Source organism: Caretta caretta, chromosome 9, assembly GCF_965140235.1.
Source record: "Caretta caretta isolate rCarCar2 chromosome 9, rCarCar1.hap1, whole genome shotgun sequence".
Lineage (NCBI taxonomy): Eukaryota > Metazoa > Chordata > Testudines > Cheloniidae > Caretta > Caretta caretta.
Genome location: NC_134214.1, coordinates 32,929,483 through 32,957,147, shown reverse-complemented (window position 1 = coordinate 32,957,147; position 27,665 = coordinate 32,929,483). Strand labels below are relative to the sequence as shown.

General features: G+C 40.0%; 1 protein-coding gene across 1 annotated transcript in view; it reads left to right on the top strand.

Annotated features, from left to right (window-relative positions):
* The first annotated feature begins 649 nt into the window (after positions 1–649).
* Positions 650–27,665, top strand: part of GRK7 (G protein-coupled receptor kinase 7) — a 34,475-nt gene continuing 7,459 nt past the window's right edge. The window contains exons 1-3 of the mRNA XM_048865434.2: positions 650–1,565; positions 2,008–2,445; positions 23,157–23,428. Of these exons, the coding sequence (XP_048721391.2) occupies positions 963–1,565; positions 2,008–2,445; positions 23,157–23,428 (1,313 nt within the window). The 5' untranslated portion in view covers positions 650–962. The remainder of the gene's footprint in view (positions 1,566–2,007; positions 2,446–23,156; positions 23,429–27,665) is intronic.

The window sequence follows — 27,665 nt, the reverse complement described above, 5'->3', positions numbered from 1 at the left end:
CATTATTTTTAGAACAGCAGCAGTTTTTAGCCTGTTCTTCATCTAATCCAATTTCTGTTCCTTTAGAGGGAGCAGCATATGACAGCAGTGAAGTTTGTGCACCGTATATGTGCAGCTCACAAGCGTTGGCATTTCTTTTGCTGTGAGTTGAAGGATGTGATAGTGCTCAGCGATCAGAACTGAGTGATTATTAAACAACCCCAAACATCCCCTGCACTTTTTCTGCTGTTCCTCTCTTCTGACTTATGTTTCAGGGATGGCTTTGACTTTTGAATGGCTTTTACAACTTGTAACAGCTTTTGTTTTATTTTATATATGTTTTAATGTAATTTCCAGTACCCCAAAGCTCAGGATGCAATGGGAAGAAGTCAAAGAGATTTTGTGTACCCCACCCCCCGGGTCAGGGTGCCATGAGCAGTGGATGTGTGTGGGATTTTGACCCTACCCCAAAGGGCAAAGTGCCATGGAGTGTGTGTGTGTGTGTGTGTGTGTGTGTGTGTGTGTAGCAGGCACACTTGCAGAGCATAAGGAGTCAGTAAACAGTGGGTGGGTGTAGAATTCTGGCACACTCCAGGGGCCCTGGACAGTGGGTGTGGGTGGGAATCCTGGCACATTTAAGGGGCGGGAAAGGGTCTGTGCTGAGGGTCACCAGCCAAGCTGTGTCTATTCAGTGACGGCAGTGGGAAGGTTTTCCTGGGATGTCATCCTGCTCGCTATAGATAGCAACTCCAAAGCTCCTTAAAGAGAAACCTCTTACCAGTCACTTTCCACAAATGGTACATACACCTAAAGGTACTTAGCGAAAATCCTTGAGAGGTATTTAATGCTAAAGTAGCTAGTCTCCTCAGTGTCTCTCTGAAGGCCACACGAACACACACAGGCAGGGTGAGGTGCAGGACAGCCCCAGGACCAGTGAGTGACTTTGCCCCAGCCAGGCTTTGCCACCCCAAGAGCTCGCCAAGATGTGTGACATGGGGGGCCTGGACAACCTGATTGCCAACACAGCATACCTGCAGGCCAGGAAGAGCACAGATGGGGACACCAAGGAGATGCAGAGGAGGCGCAAGAGCCTCTCACTGCCCAAGCCTGAGCATTGCACAGAGGTCAGGCAGGCCCTCCCGGCTGAGTATGAGAGCATCTGCGAGCAGCAGCCCATTGGCAAAAGGTTCTTCAGGGATTTCTTAGAGACCATGCCTGAATACCTGGTGGCCAAGGACTTCCTGGATGAGGTGTCCAACTGGGAGCTGGCGGAGAACAATGCCAAGAGTGGCATCATGCAGAGCTTGGTCACCAATTTCCTGAAGTCTGGCTCCAAGGGCTTCCTAGCCTTCATGAGCCCAGACCTGGCCAGCAAGTGCCAGGCAGCCACCGAGAAGGACTATGAGAGTATCATGCAGCTGGCCAAAGAGGAGACCAGGGCCTTCCTCCGGGACAAACCCTTCCAGGACTTCCAGAGAACCCCCTTCTATGACAAGTTCCTGCAGTGGAAAGTCTTTGAGAGGCAGCCAGTGAATGAGAAGTACTTCTACGAGTTTCGAGTGCTGGGCAAAGGTGGCTTCGGAGAGGTAGGGTGACTGCCATCCATCCCTTCCCTGGTCTAGTGGGTGGGTATGGGCAATGCAAAGAGGAGCCTATAATAGACTAGGAAGATGTCAAAAACCTTGATAAACTATCTTCCTCCTTGGGCAAACCAGTGTGATGTAACCCCTTCTCCACTTTATTGCCCCAAAGCATCCACATGCTGGTCAGTAAAGGGAACTTCTGAAAACTCCATCAGGTCCTCAAGAGTTTTGGATAAGGATAAGACAGGCTCCCATCCGTGCAGAATAGGCCTACTCCCATTATATCCCCATCCAGTGCTCTGTCAGGCTGATCACTAGCAATGCCCTCTGAAAGGATGGCAAGGTACACCTTGCTTCCTTAGACCCCATCCACCTCTGCTCTTAATTCATCTCCAGTCTGTATTTGTAAAGCCCCTTCCTTTCTCTTTCCATCTTGATCCTCTAGGTTTGTGCCATCCAGGTGAAAAATACCGGCAAGATGTATGCCTGCAAGAAACTGGATAAGAAGAGGCTGAAGAAGAAAGGTGGGGAGAAGATGGCTCTTCTGGAGAAGGAGATCCTGGAGAAAGTTAACAGCCCTTTCATAGTCACCCTGGCATATGCCTATGAAAGCAAGAGTCACCTGTGTCTTGTTATGAGCCTCATGAATGGAGGGGATCTTAAATACCACATCTACAACGTGGGAGAGAGGGGCTTGGAAATGAACAGGATCATCTTTTATTCGGCTCAGATCACCTGCGGGATTCTGCATCTCCACTCCATCAGAATCCTGTACAGGGACATGAAGCCAGAAAATGTTCTCCTGGATGATAATGGCAACTGCAGATTGTCTGATTTGGGCTTGGCAGTGCAAGTCAAAGAGGGGAAAACCATCACCCAGAGGGTGAGTGCGTGTTCATGGTGCTGGGAAGGGAGGAAGGGAAGCCATTCTATTTCTAATGCATTATGAGACCAAGCCTTAATTCCTCAGGATTTGTTAATTCCTTAATTCCTCAGATCTTATGTGGTCATTTCATTCTAAGTGACAGGTGGTAAGAGGATTTGGTTAATTAACTCTTTGTTGCTATGTGCAGTTAACACAACTTGTCTCCAAACAGAAATAAAAGAACCAAACTGGTCTGGTTTTTTTTGTTGTTGTTGTTGTTTTTTAATTGGGATATGCACTTAACTCAAACTAGCTATTTGAGAGGCACTATACTTTTCCTGGGCTACCTTGCCTCATCAAGGGTCTAACCAGGAGTGAATCATAAGTATAATCAGAGACAATCAAAGGTGTGATTCCTCCCCCAATCACCAACCATTATTTCAGAGGAATGGCATTTATCCCATTTCTTGTCAGTTTGTTTGGGGATTTTTGTTTGTTTATTTAATAGTATTATTGATGGTTCGTTGTGCTAAGTGTGCATGGTGCTGCACAATAAGTGAACTGTGTCAAACACACAAGTTCCTGCCCCATAGAGTTTGCAGTCTAAAGATCTGTGAAAGCTAGGTGAGAGTTTAAATAAAAGTGTGTATATCTGTAAGAGAAGGGTAATGGTTGGCTATTTTTTGCTGCTTCAATTAGAATGTGCAGCACATTAAGCACTACCTGTGGTGATTACAAATTGATCTAGGTTTAAAGTGATAATGTCATGGTGGTTCACAAGAAAGGTGTACTGTGTAATGTAGCACATTTGTCTCCTGCTGGCCAGAACACATAGACATGTATAATGAGTGAATGAATGTTCCATGTATATTATATATTTGACAAAAGGGCAGTTATGAAGTTACTTCTAGAGATGATACATCTGGAGCCTATAATTGTTTTGCATTGTACTTACATGGTACTTGGGGGATTTAAAATTTCCACATCAAACTCTCAGTAGGTTGAAGGTTGATAGACATAGTCTCAGTCAAGAGGAAAGGGCCCTTTATCATTCTTCCTCCCCCCAACTTTGAAATAAACACATTTTTAATGTTTTGCTGTGTACAGATAAGATGAAGTTTTTATTTTGAAGACCAACTTTCTTTTTCCTGTAATTAATATTCTAATTGTCCATTGTTGAGTTTTCAGCCCAAGAAAAAAAAACAAAAAACCTGTTTTGTAGATAGAGGAAATCAAACATTGTGTTAGAATCTAACATTGTGTTAGTTGTGTTAGAATGTTAAATATGTATCGTGAAGGTATTATTTCAGTGACAGTTAAGACAGATTTGATTTTAAATGGGAATGTTGCTGACTATCAGTTCTTCTGAAGAGTAGGCACTTAACATTAGTTTTTGTTGTTAGCATTGTTTTCCTGACTGGTATGTATGTGGTTTTTTAGTTTTGGGTTTTTTTTTCCCCATAAGATAATGTTATTAAATTGTGCTATAGAGCAATGATAGGTCTAGTCATGTTCTGGCTATCACAGCAGCAAAAACATGCAAAACCGTGGCTCCCAATGGTAAGGAGTTCTTGTTACAGCAACTGTAAAGTAGAGAGGGACTATTTATATTATATAATATATGCTTGTTTTGCTTTCAGTCTCTCTAAAATCTATGTTTAAAGAGATTGTTGTGTGGAAATGTAGCTTATATTTATCTATGTAGTTTTTATTATAGGTGACTGACAGCAACTCCACTAGTTGAGGTTGTCTAAAACTTTCCATTTTTGCATGTTATATGTGAGTGTATATTTGTGATGGTCTAATTTGATCCATAAACTTTATTTTACTATGAAAACAAAACATGCATGTGAGCTTTATTTTAGTCATCACATTGCATTTGATAGTGGCCAGAAAAATCTGTTTGTCCCTGGATTAAAACATACTGGATTATTTAAGAAAAAGTTGAGGAAAGTCATTTTAAATGATAGGTTATAACTAGGGCTGTCGATTAATCGCAGTTAACTCATGCGATTAACTAAAGAAAATTAATCGCAATTTAAAAAATTAATCGCAGTTTCAATCACACAGTTAAACAATAGAATACCAATTGAAATTTATTAAATATTTTGGATGTTCTTCTACATTTTCATATATATTGTATTCTGTGTTGTAATTGAAATCAAAGTGTATATTATTTTTTATTACAAATATTTGCACTGTAAAAATGATCAAAGAAATAGTATTTTTCAGTTCACCTCATACAAATACTGTAGTGCAATCTCTTCTTTTTGAAAGTGCAACTTACAAATGTAGATTTTTTTGTTATATAGCTGCATTCAAAAACAAAACAATGTAAAACTTCAGAGCATACAAGTCCACTCGGTCCTACTTCTTTTGTTCAGCCAATCGCTCAGACAAACAAGTTTGTTTACATTTACAAGAGATAATGCCCTCTTCTTATTTACAATGTCACCTGAAAGTGAGAGCAGGCATTTGCATGGTACTGTTGTAGCCGGCATTGCAAGGTATTTACGGGCCAGATATGCTAAACATTCATATGCCCCTTCATGCTTCAGCCACCATTCCAGAGGACATGCTTCCATGCTGATGATGCTCATTAAAAAAATAATGCATTCATTAAATTTGTGACTGAACTCCTTGGGGAAAAATTCTATGTCTCCTGCTCTGTTTTACCCGCATTCTGCCATATATATCATGTTATAGCAGTCTTGGATGATGACCCAGCACATTTTAAGAACACTTTCACTGCAGATTTGACAAAATGCAAAGAAGGTACCAATGTGAGATTTCTAAAGATAGCTACAGCACTCAACCCAAGATTTAAGAATTTGAAGTGCCTTCTAAAATCTGAGAGGGACGAGGTGTGGAACATGCTTTCAGAAGTCTTAAACGAGCAACACTCCGATGCGGAAACTATAAAACCCGAACCACCAAAAAAGAAAATCAACCTTCTGCTGGTAGCATCTGACTCAGATAATGAAAATGACCATGCATCAATCCGCACTGCTTTGGATTGTCATAGAGTAGAACCTGTCATCAGCATGGACACATGCCCCTGGAATGGTGGTTGAAGGGGACATATGAATCTTTAGCACATCTGGCATGTAAATATAATGTGATGCTGGCTACAACAGTCCTATAAGAATGCCTGTTTTCACTTTCAGGTGACATTGTGAACAAGAAGCGGGCAACATTATCTTCTGCAAATATAAACAAATTTGTTTGTCTGACCAATTGGCTGAACAAGAAGTAGGACTGAGTGGACTTGCAGGCTCTAAAATTTTACATTGCTTTATTTTTGAAGACAGGTTTTTTTGTACATAATTCTACATTTGTAAGTTCAACTTCCATGATAAAGAGATTGCACTACTGTACTTGTATTAAGTGAATTGAAAAATACTATTTCTTTTGTTTTTTTACAGTGCAAATACTTGTAATCAAAAATAAATATAAAGTGAGCACTGTACACTTTGTATTCTGTGTTGTAATTGAAATCAATGTATTTAAAAATGTAAAAAACATCCAAAAATATTTAAATAAATGGTATTCTGTTATTGTTTAACAGTGTGATTAATCACGTGATTAATCATGATTAATTTTTTTAATCGCTTGACAGCCCTAGTTATAATATTGAGGATCTGGTATTAAACCAGGCAATGAGACCCTCCACCACTTGTAAGCACATTTAGTTATCCTCTTCTAAATTACTTTTGAATGGCTCCCATTTGAAATTCTTTTCATTGTGGTTTTATATCAGGCATTTAATGTTTTCGTTATTTTAAACTTATTACTGTTAGTGGGCAGGAAGAGAGAGAGAATTTAGATGTATCTATCTCATTATTATTATTATGTTTCATACTTGTACTGTGATACATCTAGAGACCAGGGTCCCATTGGGCTAGGCAGAATTACTTTCCCCTATGGTCATTAATAACGTGTGGGTTTTTTATAAGTGAAATTATCAGTTTATTAGAATTATTTTTTTACAAAAAGGATTTCACCAGTAGGATATTGACCATTGCTCAAGTGTTTTCATTTGAGTAAACCACAATGGAATGGAATTCCTGGCGTGCTGGTGAATAATTGGTTTGTTGTGAGAAGTGAAACCAGTGGCTGAGTGCTTATAACCCTCAGTTTCATCACAGACACTACTAGTTTGTCATGCAGGAAGTTAATGGAGTTGTCAATATCCAGGAACTCTAAAGGTGATAAAAGTCTCCTCCCTTTGGAAAAAACTGAAGTGATACCCATGACTAAAATAGGATTAGTTTTTTTAAACAATTACCATTTATGATGTTAAAATCATTTGTAAAGAGCTTTGAGATCTACTGATGAAAAGTGTTGCATAAGAGCTGCAGACTTGAATCTTACCACTGGCAACTCAAACCCTTTCTTTTCCTTAAGTGGCGTGATATAACATAACATAAAGCACTTTAAATTTAAAATTATTTGTATTATGATTGTAGCATAGCTATGATTCACATAGCTGAAGTTGTGTAACTTAGATCGATCCCCCCGCCCACTGTAGACCAGGCCTTAGAGTGGTAGCCTTTTTAGGGCCTGTAACAGAGCCGGCTGCTACCCAAACACCCCCTCACGGCCAGGTGTGCCTTGGCTGTGCCTCCTGGCCCTGTTTTCGACAAACTCCACTGCTTCTCTTTCAGTCACAGCCCTTCTTAGAGTGTGAGGTCTTTTTAATTAAATTAATAAAGTTCTCAGACACAAAAACAGTCTTCCACCCAGGCTTAAGCTGGGCACAGCCCCTCCTTCCACCTGAGGAACTGTCCCTTCCTCAGGGACCACTGCAGGAGACCTCTCTCCCTGTAGCTTCACTCTGCAGTTCCCTCATTGCAAAAGTGCCATCCCTGCAGCTTCCTGCTATGTTTTACTTTGGGATCACCTAATTAAATGCATGGGTGTCTCATCCTGTAATCAGAGCTGGCTTAGCCCTAGGCTCTCCAGCTCATGGGCAAACCACCCTGTTACACCCTGAGACAGGGCGGTGATTTTTTTCACAAAGAACTTTCCTTCCAACTGTTTGTCAGGTGTTGAAGTTTAATATGTGCTACAAAAGCAAAAATAATTTTAAAAAAAGAAAGAACCCCCCCCAAATTTTAAACATCTGCCTAAAATACCTTCCTCTTGCTCAGATTTCTCTTCTTTGATATTTGTCATGTCATAATCTTGCTATTTCTCTAGTTATTCAGAGAGTCTTCTAAGGAAAAAACAGCAAAGAAGAAACTAGAATTTCTAATATAAATAAGTAAAACAAAACAAACTTTCAAGGATTCTTTATATCATAAAGAATCAAATAAATAAAGGAAGACACAAACCCAGTTCTTTTTTTTTTTCTGTCCATGTTATCTTAAAAACTTGTCAGCTACCTAGGTAACAAAATAATTTTACCTCAGTGCCTGAAAATTTCTAATAAGTATAAGAAATTCTATATCTCTAAGGAGAAAACTCAGGTTTTATTTGAAATCCATTTCAAGATTTTAACAAGGATGCCTTATTATTTATTATTATTATTAATAACAACATATTCTGGATGCTTGCAATCCTGGATTGCTACTGCTCAGTGGGAAATCAGTTTTGAGTTGGAAAATCCACAGTGGGGGGCCATTATCATGCAAATGTGCAGGGCCATTAATCATCCCCTGTGACTCTTGGAAATGTGAAGGACATAGAGCTTGGATTTGCAGCAATGGGATTCCTGAACCGCAGCAGAGCAATACATGGCATGCTTATCCCTATTTTGGCTCCAACTCACTTTGTCACAGAGTACATCATCAGAAAGGGTACTTTTCTATAGTTATACAAGCATAGGTGGATTGTCAGGGACATTTCATCACCAATATTAGGGTGGGCTGGTCAGAGAAATTGCATGATGCTCACATCTTTAAGAACCCTGGCACTGTTCATAAACCTGCAAGCATGGATTTTCTTTCCCAAACAGTTGATTACCATTGGCAATATTGAAATCCCAATAGTGATTCTGGGGGACCCAGCTTACCCCTTGTTCCCCTGGCTCATGAAGCCATACATTAGCCATCTTGACAGTACCAAGGAAAGGTTCAAATACCAATTGAGCAGGTGCAGAATGATAGTTGGTAGGTTGAAGCAATGCTCATAGTGTTTACTCGTTAGATTGGATCTCAGGGAGAAAAATGTCCCAATGGTTATAGTTGTCTGTTGTGTCCTGCATAATATCTATGAGGCAAAGGGGGAAAAGCTGCCTCCGGGGTGAAAGGTAGAGGTAGAGCAGCTGACTGCAGACTTTGAACAGCCAGACAGAAGGGTCATTACAAGAACTCAATGCGGAGCTGTACGGTTGAGGGAGGATTTGAAAGAGCACTTTAACAGTTTGCCACAGTAGCGTTCTCTGCTGCAGTGCTCTTTGGCCTGGAGTTTTGGGTGCTGCTAGGAACTGGGTAGTGCTTACTGTACATTTATAAATATGACTGTGTTTTCCTAAGCTTATCAGTTATGTAGTGCTTGCTGTTCATTTATAAATGACTTTTTGTTTTTCTGAACTGATGAGTTTTGTGATGTTTGCTTCACATTTACAAGTACTGTGTAATTTGAGTACTACTATCCATTCTGCAGTATGTGTTGTGAACTAATAAAGATCATTTTCAAAAAATAGAAATGTATTGAGTGGCAAAAACAGTGCAGAAAACAACAGGCAATGCAAAGTCACTTCAAGAACTGTTATTCTCCAGCAAGCTGGAATAGCTGTATAAATCTTCCATTTTTATTTTCTTTGTTTTAACAACAATGGTGGGACCTTGGTATGTGTGATTGAGCTGACTCTGTGCATTATTAATCAAACAGTTACTTTTCTGATTATTCCTGTGATCAAGTGTCCTTATGAACACACTATTTGGTTTCAGTTCCTTTTATTTACTGACTTTTTCAGCACAGGTGTATTTCACTAAATTTACAGCATAAGCAGGTTTGATTGCAAATATTAGCCTTAATTCTTCACTTTGTCAGTAAATGAAAATAAGTCAATTTTAACACAACCCCATTTTTTCCCTAACAGGATTGCTCATTAAGTAAGCCCTGTCATTAAAGCTTACAATATTTTGCCTAAAGCTGTATCATTCATAATCAACTTCCCTTTTTATATATATATATATATATATATATATATATATATATATATATATATATACCTTTATTTAATCATAACATTAAATGCCATCAAGTTCCCTATTTTTCACTACTGTATCTGGCACATTATATAATCGCTAATGTTTGATATAATTTTTTTTTAATTCATTCACTCAGTCACTGGGAAAAAGGGAAAGTCTTTCTAGCTGCACCAATGATACACTTTTATGAAAGGCTGCAGCATTTCTGAGTTTCCTCAGTATATTGAGGAAATCTAGCCATTAGACCTTGAGTTTTCTTTTCTCAGAACTCTTCTCTCTTTTGTAAAATATCCTTAACATCTGGGGAATTCTTAAATAGTAATAACTCGTAACTTTGGAGCCTTATAATGTACACTATATATGTAGTGCTAAAAGACTCCCCTAAACGTAACTTCGCAACCCATTTCAGAAGACATGGGACCTATCAACTTTTTATTGCCACTTGTTTTGGAAGTTCTGCATAACTCCCTCACAGTTTCATGAGTCATGAATACTATATTCATCCCAAACTCAAGGCAATAAAAACTTCATAGCATCTCATATATAAATAGACTCCCACTCACACATCAACAGGAGTAGCCCATATACCCCTTTTATAAAACATTAGGTTTTTTGCATGAAAGTAGTGGCATTCTACTTAAGGAAGCACTTCCATTGTAAGTTCCTGTTTTAGGCACTTGCAACTCTTCAGTGAAATTACCCTGTAATTGTTCATGTACTTTTTCCAGCCCAAAGGTGATTTTGTTTATATGTATGGAAAGGTTTGTTGAATCTGATTTGGTCACTTTTGTATGATCAGTGAATTAAGTAATCCTTCATGCCAGGATATATAAGGAGTTACATTACCCACATATCCTTAGTTTCCTCCATTTCCTCTGGCTCTCCTTGCTAGCTTGTCATTCATATTTTCTTGCCCCTACTTAAAGACCGTTGTAAATAATTAAAATAGCTAATATTAGTTTTAACGGTTAGATCATTTAGATAACTTTAGTCCTATGAAGGAAATACTCTGTTTTTTCTGAGATTCTTGGTGGTTCCTGGATTCAGATCCTTATGAGTAGGATGGCAGATTCCATAAAAATGACCAGGTTTGAAGAATGCCCATTTTAGAAATAAAGAAGTAAAGAAAGATTTAAAATTGGATATAGTACATAAGCACTATATTAATTTTCCTTATTGAAACAAGCATGCACTGAAGCTGTTCTTCAGGATATACATATGCCTATTGCGTAGGCATTCTTTCATCTAGAAATATATACACATGAGCTTACTCAGATTGAATATATGGTGTGTAAAGCAGGGTTGTGTTATATTTATTTTAAAATTACTGCCCTTTCATTACTGCCCTTTCTAGTGTGCTCTTTATCTCATATAATAGGAATGGGCAACCAGGAGGAACTGACAGGTTTTCTTTATGCTCTTGTGAAGGGACATGCCCTCACTCTGGCTTGCAGGAAAGGGAGACTAACAAACCCTTCTGGGCCTGTTCAGTCCTAATGAGGCACACCTGCAAGGCTAGATCAGCCTGGAGTGGGAAGAACTTAAAAAGGGAAACCTGTCACAGGAAGGGTTGGTGAACAGGAAGAAGGCTGTTCCACCTCAGATTGCTGACAACAGAGACAGGTCAGCTGAGAAGGAGACAGTCACAGGCCAAATCTTTCCTGAAGCTGCACTGACTGGCAGCAAAGCAGTATGCCCCAAGTGGAGGGGCAGAAGGTAGGCCCCACTAAGAGGCAATAAACTGATAGACCAAGCTCATAGAGCTGAATCCTGAAAGACTGCCTCAGAGAGAGACCACCTTTGCCTTTATTTGTTTTCAACCAGATTTTTGTCTGGGATTCAAAAAAAGAACTAGATAAGTTCATGGAGGCTAGTCCACCAATGGCTATTAGTCAAGATGGTCAGGGATGCAATCCCATGCTCTGGTGTCTCTAGCCTCTGATTGCCAGAAGCTGGGATGACAGGGGATGGATCACTCGATGATTGCCTGTTGTGTTCATTCCTTCTGAAGCACTTGGCATTGGCCACTGTTGGAAGACAGGATACTGGACTAGATGGACCATTGGTCTGACCTAGTATGACTGTTCTTATGCTCCCTTTCTTGTGTGTTTGACTCATAGAACCCCTCATGTGTTATGAAATATGGGGGGAAAGAGTGTGAATGATGGACAGTAATCCCGGGGGCGGAGAGGGGGAGCCAAGGGAGCCCCTGGCACCCATAGCCCTTCATAATTATAAAGCAGTCAAGATCTTAATGAAGACCCCTCTAAATCAACATATTTGCAGGCAAAATATTAGTCCTTTTCTACACAGTGAATTTGCCCCAATTACAGCTATCACTTGCTAGCTACCAGTGTAGCTGCACTGCCGCAAATCTCTAGGCCAGTGGTTCCCAAACTTGTTCTGCCGCTTGTGCAGGGAAAGCCCCTGGGTGGCCGGGCCGGTTTGTTTACCTGCCGCGTCCTCAGGTTCGGCTGACTGCGGCTCCCAGTGGCCGCGGTTCGCTGCTCCAGGCCAATGGGAGCTGCTGGAAGTGGCGGCCAGTACGTCCCTTGGCCCACGCCGCTTCCAGCAGCTCCCATTGGCCTGGAGCAGCGAACTGCGGCCACTGGGAGCCGCAGTCAGCTGAACCTGAGGACGCGGCAGGTAAACAAACCGGCCCGGCCACCCGGGGCTTTCCCTGTACAAGTGGCGGAACAAGTTTGAGAACCACTGTTGTAGGCTTTATTTCTACTGGGAAAAATGCATTGTGTTAGATAATAGGTTAGTCTTTTAACAAAGACCGTATTAAACATAATTTTGTTCTACATGTGGACAAGGACAGTCATGATTAAAAACATGCTTCATTGGAAACAACATAGTTTTATAACGATGCTCACTCAATAATACCATAACACCTTGTTAAATTGAAAGATCTGTGACTATATTCCTGTATAATGTCTCTTTAAACAAAATCTAACTGTTGTAATGATTGTTTTGTTTCTGATATTTACATATGGCAAAGATTTATAAGCTTGTTAAAACTTATTAAATAAATAATTTTTAAAAACCCATAACTGTTTATAATTATCTCTAGCATAGGCTTTTGCATATGAGGCAAACTCCATCTTCTTGACAGAACACTATGGGGGCATCTTCACAAAGCAATCCTTACATATCTTTCCTTCCCTCGTCTTCCTCCTATGGGTTTTACTGCTGGAGTGGATGAGCTGGGCTAGAGTTTCCACAGCAGTTGTAACTCGGTCATGTTGCACGTATCTACTTCTTATATTGTTGCATATGGAGCCCAGTCTTGCTGATCTTATTTATATGTGTAGTAATGCTGAATTCATTGGTGTAAGAAAGGTGAGCAGGATTTTGCTTGTGTGTTAACTTCAGTGCCTTAAGATATGTAGTATGCCCAATGTTAGGAGGCCAAATCATGTTCCACTGAAGTCAGTGGAATTTTGCCATTGATTTCAGTAGGAGCAGGCTTGGGCCATACTGAGTGTGGTTGTTGTGGTAAGTCAAGTATTTTACAAGTAAATAGTTAACATTAATGTAGCTTTTAGTGCAGGTAAGAGTGTGTGCACAATCTAGGACATCCCACCTTTACCCTACAATGGGCTCAAGGCGTAACCTGGTTAATTTAGGCACCCCACCCTTTCCCATCCTGGGCTTGGGGCATAAGGCACCCACCCTTACCCGTCCTGGGCTCAGGACGAAACCTGATCAATTTAAGTACCCACTCTTACCTGCCCTAGGCTCAGGGAATAGCCTTCTGCGGGTAGGAAGCAGTAGCCATAGTAGGACAGCAGCAGCCATGAGCTAAGAAGCAGGGAGTCACGTTCCATCTAGATTGCACCAAGACAATATAATATTACATTGTTAAGAAGCATTTCTTCCCTAATAGCACCAACAGTGACTGAACAAACAGACAAATCATAAGATGTGTAAAGAAAATTTTTCAAGATAACACACTGTACCTGTGCTTTCTCTCAGAAAGGTTCCCTACCTACTTGGCAGAATGATCACCTTAGAGCAACAAGAGAGAAAGGAAATGAAGAAAGGGGACCAGAATGGTTGGGGCTAATTGCGGCACCCACCCTCCTGGCTAAATGGGTAATGGGACAAGGCCCACGTTCATGGGGAGGGATGGTTCTTCGAAGAAAGCAGGATCAGGCCCAGACAAGCAGGGACAATACAGTCTGCAAGCAACAACATATGCAAGCCAGAGAGAGAGAGAGGTTAAATGCTACACTGATAACTGTGAGCGATAAAGTTATGCAAACACTTGAAGGGATTCTATTGACATTATAATAATCATAAAAGCAAAGCCCCTTAAGATGTGTATATAGGCTTCTTAACAGTTTTCCTGTGCTGTGTTTTATATATTTGAAGGACATCATAATATTTGAATAGGAAAAACATGTTTTGGTTAAAATCATATTCAAAATGTCCCTTTGCCCTCCTGTATGTTTGTTTTTTGTAAGATTAGGTTCCTTAGGAAAACAAAAGAAAAGCTATTTAGATGTTCCTGAAACTTGCAGTTTCATTTCAAGATAACTAAGAACTTGTGGGTAGTGGGTCACAATTCTGAAATGAAAAATAACTTAGCCAGTTCTGATACTGCTGATCTTTATTCATTAATACATACCAATCCTGTTGGTTAAGATTCTGTAGAAGATACTCTTGCTTTGTGCTTTTAAAGTGACAGCTCAGCATTTGTTCAGAATTAGCAACAAAGTGATTATTTTATATATTACTACTATTTAATACTTTCAAAACCAGCACTGATTTCATCATAACTCTCTGATACATTGAGTTTACTCTTTTTCACTAGTGGGATTTTGCTTTTTTTTTTTTTAATGGATCCTGCTAGATGGTATAAAGCAGTAGTTCTCAACCTGTTGTTCACGGACTCCTGGGGGTCTACTACCTATGTCTAAGGGATCTGCGAAAGGTTGTCGTTACCATGGAACAGTAGTTTTCAACCTGTGATCCATGGACCCCTGGGGGTCTGCTGACTAAATCTGAGATTTCCAAAGGGGTCCGCACATCCATTTGAAATTTGTTTGGGTTCCACAAATGAAAAAAGGTTGAGAACCAATGTTATAAAGCATCTGTTAGTGATCATATAATAGTGTAGTACTTTGTCTCTTTATCCATGAATCTCATAGCACTTTACCAGGTCTTGATCCTTAGAGGTGTCAACATCATGCTGAGCAGAATGGGGGAAGCAAAGGTGACTCTGTCCCGCCTTTCTGCCTCCCTCAATTCTGGGCCTGGCTGAAAGGCTCTTTCACTGGCCCAAGATCACCAGCATCCAGAGTGCTTTAGCCACCTACTTTCTAATTTCTGACCCACATCCTACACAGTGGAGGAGAGCAGGTGATCACCAGGAGGATTTTTTAATGTCATGGGAACCCCTGGGCCCCTTTAGGCCAGCTTTAAGTCCCCCTTGCGTTACTGGAGTAGCACAAAGGGACTTTGTTTGGCATTAAAGGCTCGATCCTGCACAGCCCAACCTAACAGTCACTCATAATTACTAAACAGTAAAAAGAGAGATAATATTCCTTACCTAGAGCATAGGGCTGTTATGAGGATTAATTAATGAACATTTTTGAAGCTCTTGGAAGATGAAAAACACCATATAAATACTATTATTAATTTTAGTCTCTTTGTCTTTGAAGCACATTAGTTATTATGGAAACCATGAGGCATAAGTATATTGGAGTGATGTCTTCAAGTACCATATAGCAGTTTATATAATGGTTTGAAATCTTCGTATAATTATTTTTGAAATATAGGAACCTATCTGACAGTTTTTTTGTGATCAATATGGTATGAATGCACAGCACACATTTTGTGTGTATTTACTGAATCTTGTCAGAAACATGCATGTGGCAGGGAAAGGGTTATATGGCCTAAAATACTTGGCCAGTCATATTTTTCTTTGAAATGTTGATTTGGCTGCCTTTGGCTGAATGAGGTTTACATGATATTTTTGTGAGCAATCCATAAGATGTGGTACTGTAGATTTAGGCTACTCACAAAATCCAAGCACCCTTGATCACATTGTGAACAGTCCCTTTCTTTTCAGAGTAAGGTTCCACTCAGTGCGATTAAGGGTATCAAAATCTGGCCCAAAATGACTGAAAAAAAAAGTCCTTTTCCTCCCCGCTCCCAAACACATTAATAATATGTTGTCAAAATGGAAAACTAGGCACAGACTCTACAGCCACAGGAGCAGGTGAAGTCTGGGCTTGTGCCCATGTATGTGTTCGCTGAATTTGTCTCTTTATTTAGAGTGACTTTAACCTAATTGTATCTCTAACGTGAGTCCTGATGCTAAGAGATGCCAGTAAGATGCAAGCACCCTCAAATCCCACAGATTTTTGTGGCAGTTAAGGGTGCTGAGCACCATAGAAGATTTGGCTCATCATCACCTGCTAATATTTCCTGCTAAGCTACTGAGAGAAGTAAACAGAGAGACTTCATAAACAGAGAAGGAAAACACCTGCACAGAACGTAATATTTGTTTGATGACTTCTGCTGAGTAAGTCGCCCACACATAGTGCTATTAAAAGATCTGATACTATTTTTGCATTCATTTCCAGAGGATCTCCTAAAGTATATGCAGAGTAGTCTGAAATTATTCTCTTACACTAATAATACTTATATGGTATTCTACAACCATTAAGTAATTAATTCTCAAAACACCCCTCTTTAGTGAGGAAGTAATATTATCCCTATGTTATGGATGGAGAAACTGAGGCAGAGAAGGTAAAGGACTTGCCCAAAGTTCCAAAGGAAGGCAATGCCAGAGCTTGGATAAAAACTTCTATTGGAAGCAGCTACTGCTATTTTAGTAAACTAGCTTGAGCTGAGCTAGCACAAGTCTGTCTCCCCACTCTGGGAATCACACCTCTCTACTGCAGTGTAGACAAACCGTAGGAAGTCCTTGTATTTGCTAAGCAGTAATTGCAGCTGTGCTAAATTCTTCTGGGTTCTGTAAGTCTTTTTATAGGATACAAACAAGGAATGTTTTCATTTGTTACAGAAACCTAATTTTATCTTGGCTTTAAAAATAATCACCCCATTTATTTAAGCGATCAAGTGGATTATTGCTGTAATGTGATTATTTGCCAAGATAACAGGATAATGGGAAACTGTAGTTCTGTATCACCACTTTCAGTTTTTCTCCATTCCTCCTCACAGTTGCTCTGGGAAAAAATAAAAGATTCAAATTACCATTATTCAATGAATGGCAAAGAAAGATCAGTTATTCTCTTCCTCGGTCTGGGGCCCAGGAACTCATAGACAGAAAAAATATCTTGAAATTTAGAGCTATCAACAGCTTCCTGTGGTCTAATGTTACATTCCTCCAGTGTCTGGTAAGGTCACTGCTGAAGGAGCAGAGGAACAGATGGGAAAGAGAACAAAGCAGTCAGTGGCACCCCTTGGAGGAAAGAAGAACTGAGCCCCAGGAAAGAGCTGATAGAGCTAAACTCAGCTTGGTTTTTTCCCCCGTTCAACAGTTCTTGTGCCATGGCAAACAAAAGATAGATGTTCTGATTTGCTTTGCTGTTTGGTTTATGATGTCGACTGAATTTGTTTTGTAAAGATCTATGGGGAAAGGTAGAGAGAGAAAAATCCCATTTTTTCACCTCTGTTTGCCAGTTCCTGTGCTGATGGAAACTGCAGAGTTATATTGTGTTTCTTCCCATACCCTATTTGCTAGGAGCCCAGATGCCACAGTGTTTTACCCAGGGCATTACTAGTACTTTACTTTTTTCAGGACAGTATGGTCAGTGTACAAGCATTCAAATTTTAAGCCCAGTCCTTCTGAAAGTCCTCACAATGTGCTACGCTCCTTTGGTTCCAGTGTGACTTGAGTGTATGTGGTGATTCCCAGAGTTAAGTCTTGTGTTATGAGAACACATTAAAAATAAGGTGACTTCTTAAAAATACACAAAATAAAATTTCAAAAAGGAGTTTTCTCTCTTCAGCGTGCTCCTTACATCAATTCAACTATGTCTTGTCAATCCATTCTCAAAATAGCTATTGCCGTTAACAGAAATTCCTTGTGCGGCTGGTGGCTGGATTGGCCCTTTTGGTATCAATTCTAAAGCCACATTTTACCCTTGTATTTATGTATGGGGTGCCCATCAATCTGATTCATATATCTGACAGCAGAATTTGGTCATCGACTTCGATTTTATATTTCTGGCTGTTCCTCTTTAAATTAAAAAAAGAAGACAGAAATTGCTTTAAAAGTTCCACTTAAAACAAGAACATTAAAATTCAGTTTAATGCAAGCGTTTGAACAAAGTAGAAAAAATAAAGCATCTTACCCTCTACAATTCAAATAAAAGGTTTCCATGACAGAGATGAGTGGAAGCCCAGAATGTTGGCATTGGACTCTAGCTGCATGCCAGAAGAACTACTGGCAGAGAAAGAGGCACATGGACTGCCTGGATTTTGCCTCTTCCAAAAAATTGTGGAGACACCACATGCTGTGGGTCCTCCATTATTTTTTTCTGAAAGTGCCTAATGAGACATGCCTAGCTAATGCATATGATTTGTGCATATAAGAGTAAAGACTGTGCAAATTCCAGCTTTCCTCCAATCCAATCCTATCCCAACAAATATAGCTAAATCTTCACTTGAAAGATGTTTGCTCTGCCAGTTCAGGCCACTAAATTGTTCTGGTCAGTATGTTTCCTGACAACACCCTGCATCTTCTTATTTCAGCACCTCCCTTCCTGTTTTCCTTATTTACTGCTCAGTTGTTTACGTAGCTGAGTGCTTATGGTTTTATAGTCCTTTCTCTTCAATAAAAACTTTTTGCCCAGACCTTTAGCTATATAGGAGAAGGCAGAGAAATCTAAATTCCATTTGCCCCTCTGCTTGCCAGTTCCTGTGCTAATTGAAATTGTAGAGAGATTTACTCTGTTTCTTCCTCCCCTGGTTTCTTTGGCATATGGGTCAATATCTACATATCAAACAATAGGATTGCCATTTGTAACATATATATATATTTTCCACTAGAGAATGGTCAAATCTGAATCCCTTTGAATTTAAAGGAGTAGGAAGCTGGATTTGAACTCTGACATTTTAACTCATTCCTTTATTTTGGATTCTGGGCCAGGTCTAGAACTAGAACCGGAGTTCTTTTCAATTTGCATTCAAATTCTGCTGAAATTTTGTGAGAAGCGGCTCTCACAAGGTTTTGGACACAATGGTGGAAACCTCATGAGAATAGCAGATCTTGCAAGACTTCCCTCACTTTGAGCTGAATTTTCATAATAGCTCACAGAATTACAGTTCCATTACATTAGAACCTCAGACTCTACCCCTGATTCAGCCTTTAATCCCAATCCTGATCCCTCACCTAAACCTAATCTGACCCCAACCATCACCTTGCTGAACCATTGCTAATTTCCACTGAAACAATGGTGCACCTATCAGGGGGTAGCTGTGTTAGTCTGCATCCACAAAAACAACAAGGAGTCCGGTGGCACCTTAAAGACTAACAGATTCATTTGAGCATAAACTTTTGTGGGTAAAACTGCCACTTCTTCAGATGCATGGAGTGAAAATTACAGATGCAGACATAAATATACTGACACATGAAGAGAAGGGAGTTACCTTACAAGTGGAGAACCAGTGTTGACAGGGCCAATTCGATCAGGGTGGATGTAGTCCACTCCCAATAATAGATGAGGAGGTGTCAATTCCAGGAGAGGCAAAACTACTTCTGTAATGAGCCAGCCACTCCCAGTCCCTATTCAAGCCCAAATTAATGGTGTTAAATTTGCAAATGAATTTTAGTTCTGCTGTTTCTCTTTGAAGTCTGTTTCTGAAGTTTTTTTGTTCAAGTATAGCTACTTTCAAATCTGTTATAGAATGTCCAGGAAGATTAAAATGTTCTCCTACTGACTTTTGTATGTTACCATTCCTGATGTCCGATTTGTGTCCATTTATTCTTTTACGTAGGGACTGTCCGGTTTGGCCAATGAACATGGCAAAGGGGCATTGCTGGCATATATAACATTAGTAGACATGCAGGTGAATGAGCCTCTGATGGTGTGGCTGATGTTGTTGGGTCCTCTGATGGTGTCGCTAGAGTAGATATGGGGATAGAGTAGGCCACGAGGTTTGCTACAGGGATTGATTCCTGGGTTAGGGTTTCTGTGGTGTGGTGTGTAGTTGCTGGTAAGTATTTGCTTCAGGTTGGGGGGCTGTCTGTAAGCGAGGACTGGCCTGTCTCCCAAGGTCTGGGAGAGTGAGGGATTGTTTTCCAGGATAGGTTGTAGATCGTTGATAATGTGCTGGAGAGGTTTTAGCTGGGGGTTGTACGTGATGGCCAGTGGTGTTCTGTTATTTTCCTTGTGGGGCCTGTCCTGTAGTAGGTGATTTCTGGGTACCCGTCTCTCTCTGTCAGTCTGTTTCCTCACTTCCCCAGGTGAGTATTGTAGTTTTAAGAATGCTTGATAAAGATCTTATAGGTATTTGTCTCCGTCTGAGGGATTGGAGCAAATTCGGTTGTATCTTAGGGCTTGGCTGTAGACAATGGATTCTGTGATGTGTCCTGGATGGAAGCTGGAGGCATGTAGGTAAGTATAGCGGTCAGTAGGTTTCCAGTATAGGGTGGTGTTTGGACCCTGTCCTACAGTTCCTTTGAATCTATGGGTAGGACTGGAGCTCCCCTTGCTTTGCCTGAGCGCCAGGAGCATGAGCGTCACATCAGTCAAAGCCACCTCCTATATTGCATAATTAACACAGTTATGCCGTTTATGCATATCAAATAGGCTAAAGGCACCTAGCAACCACCCCTTCAAGCAGCCGTGCTGGGGAAGGGAAAAGAGAGGGGTGAAAGAGAGAAGTATTGCTGACTGGAGCTACAGTAACCCACACTGACGATCAAGGAATGACATTCTGACACTGCTGTGTCATGTGTCTTGATATTGTTCAGCATGTGATGAGGCTGAATTCCAGTACAGCAATGTCTTAACAGAAACACAATGCCAGGATGTAACACTGTGATTATTGTGTTGCTCTCTGTGACTCCATTTGATGATGAAATGGCTCACCAGCTTTTCAGGGTATCACTCACTAAATCAACTTCACCTCTGGCCTAATCAAACTGAGAATGCTTATTGCCTCCCACTAAAAAACAAGACAAGCAAAAAGTACCTCGGAGGCTGTGCATAGTTCCCACCATACAACCCCTCGTGGGTCTGTAGACATGCAGATAGCATAAATGGTGTGGCTTTCTGATCATGTAGCTGCCCACTGTTCACAGGGACTCCAGTTCTACCCGCACATTAGGGCACTTGTGTAGAAATCAGCCTCTCTGTACTTCTCCCTGGTCCCTCATCTCTCCTCCAGATGGCATGACTCTGGTTTTCTGGTCCACAGTTACACAATGCCCCCTTTCTGAATGGAGGAGTAGCCATGAATAAGATTTTAACTCTCCCTAGGGCAGAATCAAATTCCAGTGGGAAAATCCAATACAAATAGTGCAGATTGCCTCGGGTCAGACTGAGAGCTCCATCCACCTCATATAACTCTACAAAGCAGGGTAACTTCTGTGGACTTGGTGAGTCAACAAGAGAGACAGTGCCACTTTGGCTCCATTCTTCCTTCTGTGCTTACTGGCCACATCTGGCTGATAGTTGTGCTCTCATCTCCCTCCTGCCTCTCAGCAAAGGGGATGATTTGGCCCCATGTCTCTAAATGAGAATAGTTAGTAGCAAGGAAAAGGAAGGGTATTTCATCTACTGCCTACCTTTTATAAACAATGACCTGGCCTAGCTATATTAGGGGATGGATATAGATAGATATATCTCACATTGGCAGGAGCTGAGGTTTATAGGGGGTTGAAAAACTGACGAAGAGAGGAACGTTGTATCTAAAGCTGAAGGAGTAATAGCCTTCCCACTGCTCATACTGAAACTGCCTGTGCATGTGTTTAATTGTACCACTCACAAATTCCTTCGTGTGTCCCAAATGAGCTATGATTTCAGTTATCCTTTCCTGAGGGACCTCTGTTTTGGCTTAGAGTGACTCCCTCAGCCAACAGTAGAACTCTGGTACTAATAGCAACCACAATCTTGACCAACTGTCAATTGGATTTTGCACCAAGACCATGTCTATACTAAAAAGAAAAAGAAGAAAGATTCCCATCAGTTCAAAAAGGCATAGAAAAAGCTCAAGTGACTTTTGGCACTTTTACCACTCTGCTAGTTAAACCTGCTAGATAACAGGTATAACTAATACAGGGGTAAAAATGGGTCTGGTTGTGGGAGCCTTATCTATACTAAGGCTTCCACCCGCACTAATGATGGTAACACCTTGGCAGTGTAGACGAAGAGTGATTCCCTCCTCTCAAGGAAATCAACTTACCAGAAAGCCAGTAGAACTCATTTGGAATCCTACTTTGCCTGCCCTACAATATGAGTGATACAGATCTGGCAATAGGAGGATTGCAGTTATATCCATAGGGCATGGTCAGTTTGTCCTATATCTAGAAGTGTTCTTAATTCAGAGTTATGTGCTGCAACTAACTAATGCTGACTCCTTAATTCTCCCCAACATGAATGCAGAATACAACAGAATATTCAAGCAAGGCTCACTCGCTGGTGCGTTGCTTACAAGGGACCTGGAAGGGGGAACTGGATCTGTTTTCTTTTGTGTTTTGTAATGAATTTTAAAGAAAACCCGAAAGGTATCATTTTGTTGTTGCTTTTTGAACCTTAAAATATCAGGAAAATTGAATGTTTTCTTTCCTGTTTTTGCAAGGAAACTACTTAGATGACTCAGAGATGTGGGTTTAAGAGTGTTCTCTGCTGTTAATTGAAGGGATGAGAATGGCAGAGGTGACATCTTACTGTTGATAGTGGGGGGGTATGTATTTGAATCCACTCCCTGCAAAAACTATACATATATAAAATCCCTGGCAGAAATCGAAGGGGGGCACGTGACCCCCTCATGCCCTCCTACACGCATTGCCTCTGGGGGGGCGGTGCATCCCTATTAAGGAAAGGATTTCTCCCAAATGGTTAAGTCAAATAAATGTTAATAGTTAATCACTTTTCACTTTCCTGGTTTCTCCTGATGTGCTATACTTTCTGTTCCTCAGTTCTTCATAATCTTTCAGGAAAACAAGGTAGATAAGACCTGAATTTCTAATGTGAAAGAAAAAATAAAGCAGAAAGAAATATTTTTTTAAAAACAAAACCTCTCAGGCTTTCTTTATACATTATATAAAAAGCAGAAATGGCACAAATCCATATTTTTCCTTTTCAGATCATATTTTAAAAGTTTACATACAGAAAGATATTTAAGCAACAGAAATAATTCAATTATGTGCCAAACCTGTTATATGGATATTACATAGATGCATATCTGTCGAATGTCATCTATAGTTTCTATAAGCATAATTCTATCATGTTTGCTACTGATACCTTCAGATACATTTTGTGGCTTGATGTAATTAACTGTAGGAGATTAAAATGTACTTACTCCTATGCATTTCATTATTGCCATTGTCTAGTAAACATATATGTTTGATTGCCATAGGCTGGGACTAATGGTTATATGGCTCCTGAAATCCTGAAGGAAGAGAATTACTCCTACCCTGTGGACTGGTTTGCTATGGGATGTAGTATTTATGAGATGGTTGCGGGTCGAACTCCATTCAAGGATTTCAAAGAAAAGGTCAATAAGGATGACGTGAAAAAAAGAACCTTGGAAGATGAGGTGAAATTTGAGCATGCCAACTTCACGGAGGAAACAAAAGATATTTGCAGGCTGTTCTTGGCTAAGAAATCAGAGCACCGTTTAGGAAGCAGGTATGGCTTATTTCCCATGTTTAAGCCTAGATCAATTATGCAATCATTATTTCATACAAATAGAGGCCAAATCCTACAGTTTCTGCAAAGACCTCAATCTTCCTTTCCATTTCCATGAATGGAAGTGATCTTGCTCTAGCAGATCTCTCTTGGGAGAGCATGGAAATGGAGGAATGTTGCCTCTGTGGCGTCAATCCCCATTACCTCCCCAGAAATCCATAGTAGCTCCTCTTTTGGAGCTTTGTAGGGTTTTGAGGAAGGGGAGGAGCCACCTCCATAATATTCTCTTCCCCCTAGACAGTGAATATTCTAGTATATATCTGCATCTAAGATAATGCTACTTGATTGCAGAATGCTTGGTCTATGTCAGCACAACTCTTGTAGAAACTGTGCTATCAGGGTTACAAAGCAGCAGCATGAAGGGACAACCCCTAATAAGCCTGCAGGTATCAGGGTTGGAAGACTGAACCATTTGTTTCCTACAACAGGTATCCTAAACCTTCTCACTGACAGGCCAATGTAATGGAAACCCACAGAATTTCCTGGTCCTCTTGCCATCATCCCAAGGCTATTTGGAAGGGAGAGTACACTTGGACTTATGTCCTTATTAGGCAAAAATTCCATTTGCGGCCTTAATGGGAGTTTTGCCTTTGAAAGGACTGCTGGATTTGGCCCTGAGTCAGCAATTCTAAAGATTCTTTGAATAATAAGGTAATTGGAAAGCTAAACATTATAGTATTTAACTTTTCAAATACCTTTGTAGTGATACATGGTGAAAGATTCAACAGCAGTACTGTCAAGACAGAATAAATACAAGACAATCTATAGGACAAGTAAGTACACTGTAATAAGATATAAAGGAAATTGGTGGTAGCTAAATTTAGAACACATAGTAACTTTCATCAAACATGATTGTAAATTTATCTACCAATTCAAGTCAAGTTTTCCAATATAACGTGATTGAGAACCTACCAAAAAGTAGGTGAACAGACTCATTTAATTCAGTCATTTCACATTTTATGTATATACTACGCAATAATACAGAGAAATCTTCCGTTGAAATTACTGGGAGTCTTTTCTGTATAAAGATTGCACATTTTTCCTTAAAACTTTTATTATAGCACGGTGTGTTGTGAAGGGTATGGTAAGTAACAGTTTATGAAGCTAGAAAATATGGTCTCTATCACTTGTTTAGCAATAAAATATAGTATTCAGTAACCAGTACAGTAAAATTTGTGAAACATATGGTAATTAGAATAAATTAGTGGTTTCTATTTTGTAAAACTTGTTATTTGCCAACAGCCCAGATTCCTCTCTATGCAGTATTCAGTGTTAATCTGAATGCCACATTGTGACACTGATAATGCTTGCAGTGAATATAAAACTCCTGTTTGCAATGGAGGGGCTTAATGTGAAGATGTATAATTAATCTTATTTATTAATTAATTTAAATTATAAATAAATAAATTATTAAATTAATATTATTAATAATAATATTAACGTCATACTGCATTTACAAAGAACCTAAAGATATTTGAAAACACATTGAAGAATGGCATAGAAGATCATATAACAGTGTTTTATATCTAATGTACAAGTGAAGACTTGTATTTGATTTTTTCAAGGATTTAGCAGGGAAGTGTGTATCATTTTATCACATCTTCTCTCCAGCAGGGCAAGTATAATAGCTACACAGCTTTTTGACAGAAGAATGTCCAAAATACACATCCTTGCATACCAATATGATATGGTCATGGGTTGATCAGCCACATACTGTATTTCTGTGGGGATTTCAAATGTGAACAGAGGCTGTGATTCCCCGTTTTTTGTCGTTATAAGGAAGCTGACAATTCTAACACTGAATGAAAACTGTAGATACTATTTAGCAACAAATTATCTTACAACACAGCTGACAGAAATTGCCTAGTTTATCACAATAATAGTAATACTCTTCACTTAGAGCATTCCATCTGAAATCTCAGTGTGCTTTACATACATTTAGACTCACAACACCCGTGTGAAGTAAGCTTTATCACCCTCACTTAAAAGTTGGGGAAACTGAGGCTTTGAGAGTCTGAGTGAGTTGTTCAAGGTCATACAGCAAGTCTGTGGAAGAGCTAGGAATAGACTGCTCTTCTAATGGAACCACAATCCTAGTCATGTGCTTTCACCACAAAACCATCTCTCTGCCTACTTAATGTTACATTAGCCCTTAGTGGTGCGTGGGAGAAGCACCTCAAGACAGTTATTTGTGCTGAGGTTTTTCATTCTGCCGCTTTGATTTTTCAAAATATGCTGCCTCTACTTTCTTTGCTGTTTGGTGCCACTTCACATTTTTGGGGGACTGGGAAAAGGATCTCACTTCTCCCCACCAAAATTTCTACCAGCCCAACAAGTAGAACTACAGATGGAGCAATTTACCCTGTGTTTTATGACACTTGGGGGAGAGGAAAGGGGACTAGTTATAATCTGTAGTGCTACCTTGAAGTATTGAGGGAAGGACACAATGGAATCCATTAAGATAATGTCCCATTTTTTCTTACCCTCCCTTCAATACACAGTTTAATGAGAAATGGGCAAGGGGAAGTCCAGCCTTTCTGTACATGATGTTAAAAAAAAATCCCTGTCTCTGCCTATTACACTGGAGATATTGTTCAAGAACAGCTCATCCTTATGTAAAGATTAGCTTTGTAATTCTGCTAAGGTCAATCAGACCTTGGGTTATCTACATAAGTGCCTGTTGCATAAGTTAAAGCTGTCCAAGAGCAGCTTTAATTTGCATACCTGACCTTTTGAAAATGTTCTAAATTTTGTACCCAAGACTCAGAGTTTTTGGCTTATTCTGGAGAGATTAGCACCTTTCTCTCCACTCTCTGATTCCATTCCCTCTCGTTTGGAACTTGCTCACCCCTCTCCCATGCTGTCCCATGGAACAGTGAAATAGTTCATTGAGGAATGTTAACTTGAGAGAAGTTAGACAGGCTCATTCACTTTTTCTGTCACCGTTTTGTAAACATCAGATTCACATGGGAAGGGGTCATGGCTAGGTAGAAGAAGCACCGTATTAGTAGGTGCTTTTAGATGGCATTCCTGTAGCTTCATATTTTTAAAAAAATAAAAATTTATTCCTGATGGTATCAAAAGAAAATATATTACATCAAGAGGGGGAAACACTGCAGTAATCCATTGTGGAGCCTACACCAAGTTCTGTTGCTTTTAATAGCATATTATAGAAAAGCAAAATAAAATAAAGTCTGCATGAATATGCTGAGTATGAAATCACCCAGTGACTCTATAGGGTGACTGACAGAGCTGCTAGAGTCACAAATCTGTGAGTTCTCATTATCTGATCTGCAGCTCTAATGCACTTCAGGCTAATAAAGACGGTCAGCAATTGACTTCAGCCTCCACAGCTGTACCGGTGTTTATGTGTCACTAACTGAGCTAGCTAGGTTTTGCAAGACCATATGTAAAAATAACATAAGCTCTGTTGATCTAATCTGTGTTTTCCTACTGTGCTCATCGCTGTAGTATACATCTCCCTTGCCACTTCTTGATGGGTAACACCATCTCTGTGTACCTTTGAGGCCCATCTGGCTGCCTCTGATGCTTCTCAGGCTATGGCTATGCTCCCTTGATCACATTTTTTTACAAGACTGTGGCCTCTGGAGACATGCTTACATGAATTAGGCTGCCAGGAAGTGAAGCTAAAGTGCAGTTTTCTGAGCAGGAGTGGGCAGTTAGGGAATGGGAAGCAGTGCAAAGGGAATTAAGGATGCTGTTCAAGCTGAAGGGTCTGTTATTGTGCATGGCAGAGCAGAACTTTCTGTGGTCACATCTGCATCTGGTCACTAAGTAATGGTGCTTTTACACATTAATGAAGATGATTGGCTTTAACAGAAATTTGCATTATCTCTTTCTTTTAACCTTGTTGTAGGGAATCATATCCATAGAACATCCTGTTCTTCAGTATTATCCCATAGTGCACTGTGAATGTGTGAAAGCGTGGTCTTTATTTAGTATATGACTTTGTAAAAAAGTGTGATCAGAAAACTTCAACCCATTAACAACATTGCTATTTACTGAGGCCAAGGAATAGAGACAAATCTGTTTTCCTGGTATTGTCACAATAGCTTGGTTCTTCATACTCCTTTAACTCATGTAGGGCCCAGTCCAAGCTGTATCATCCATATATACAGGAAAAGAACTACTCAGTTTTTCTCCCTGTTCATAGCTT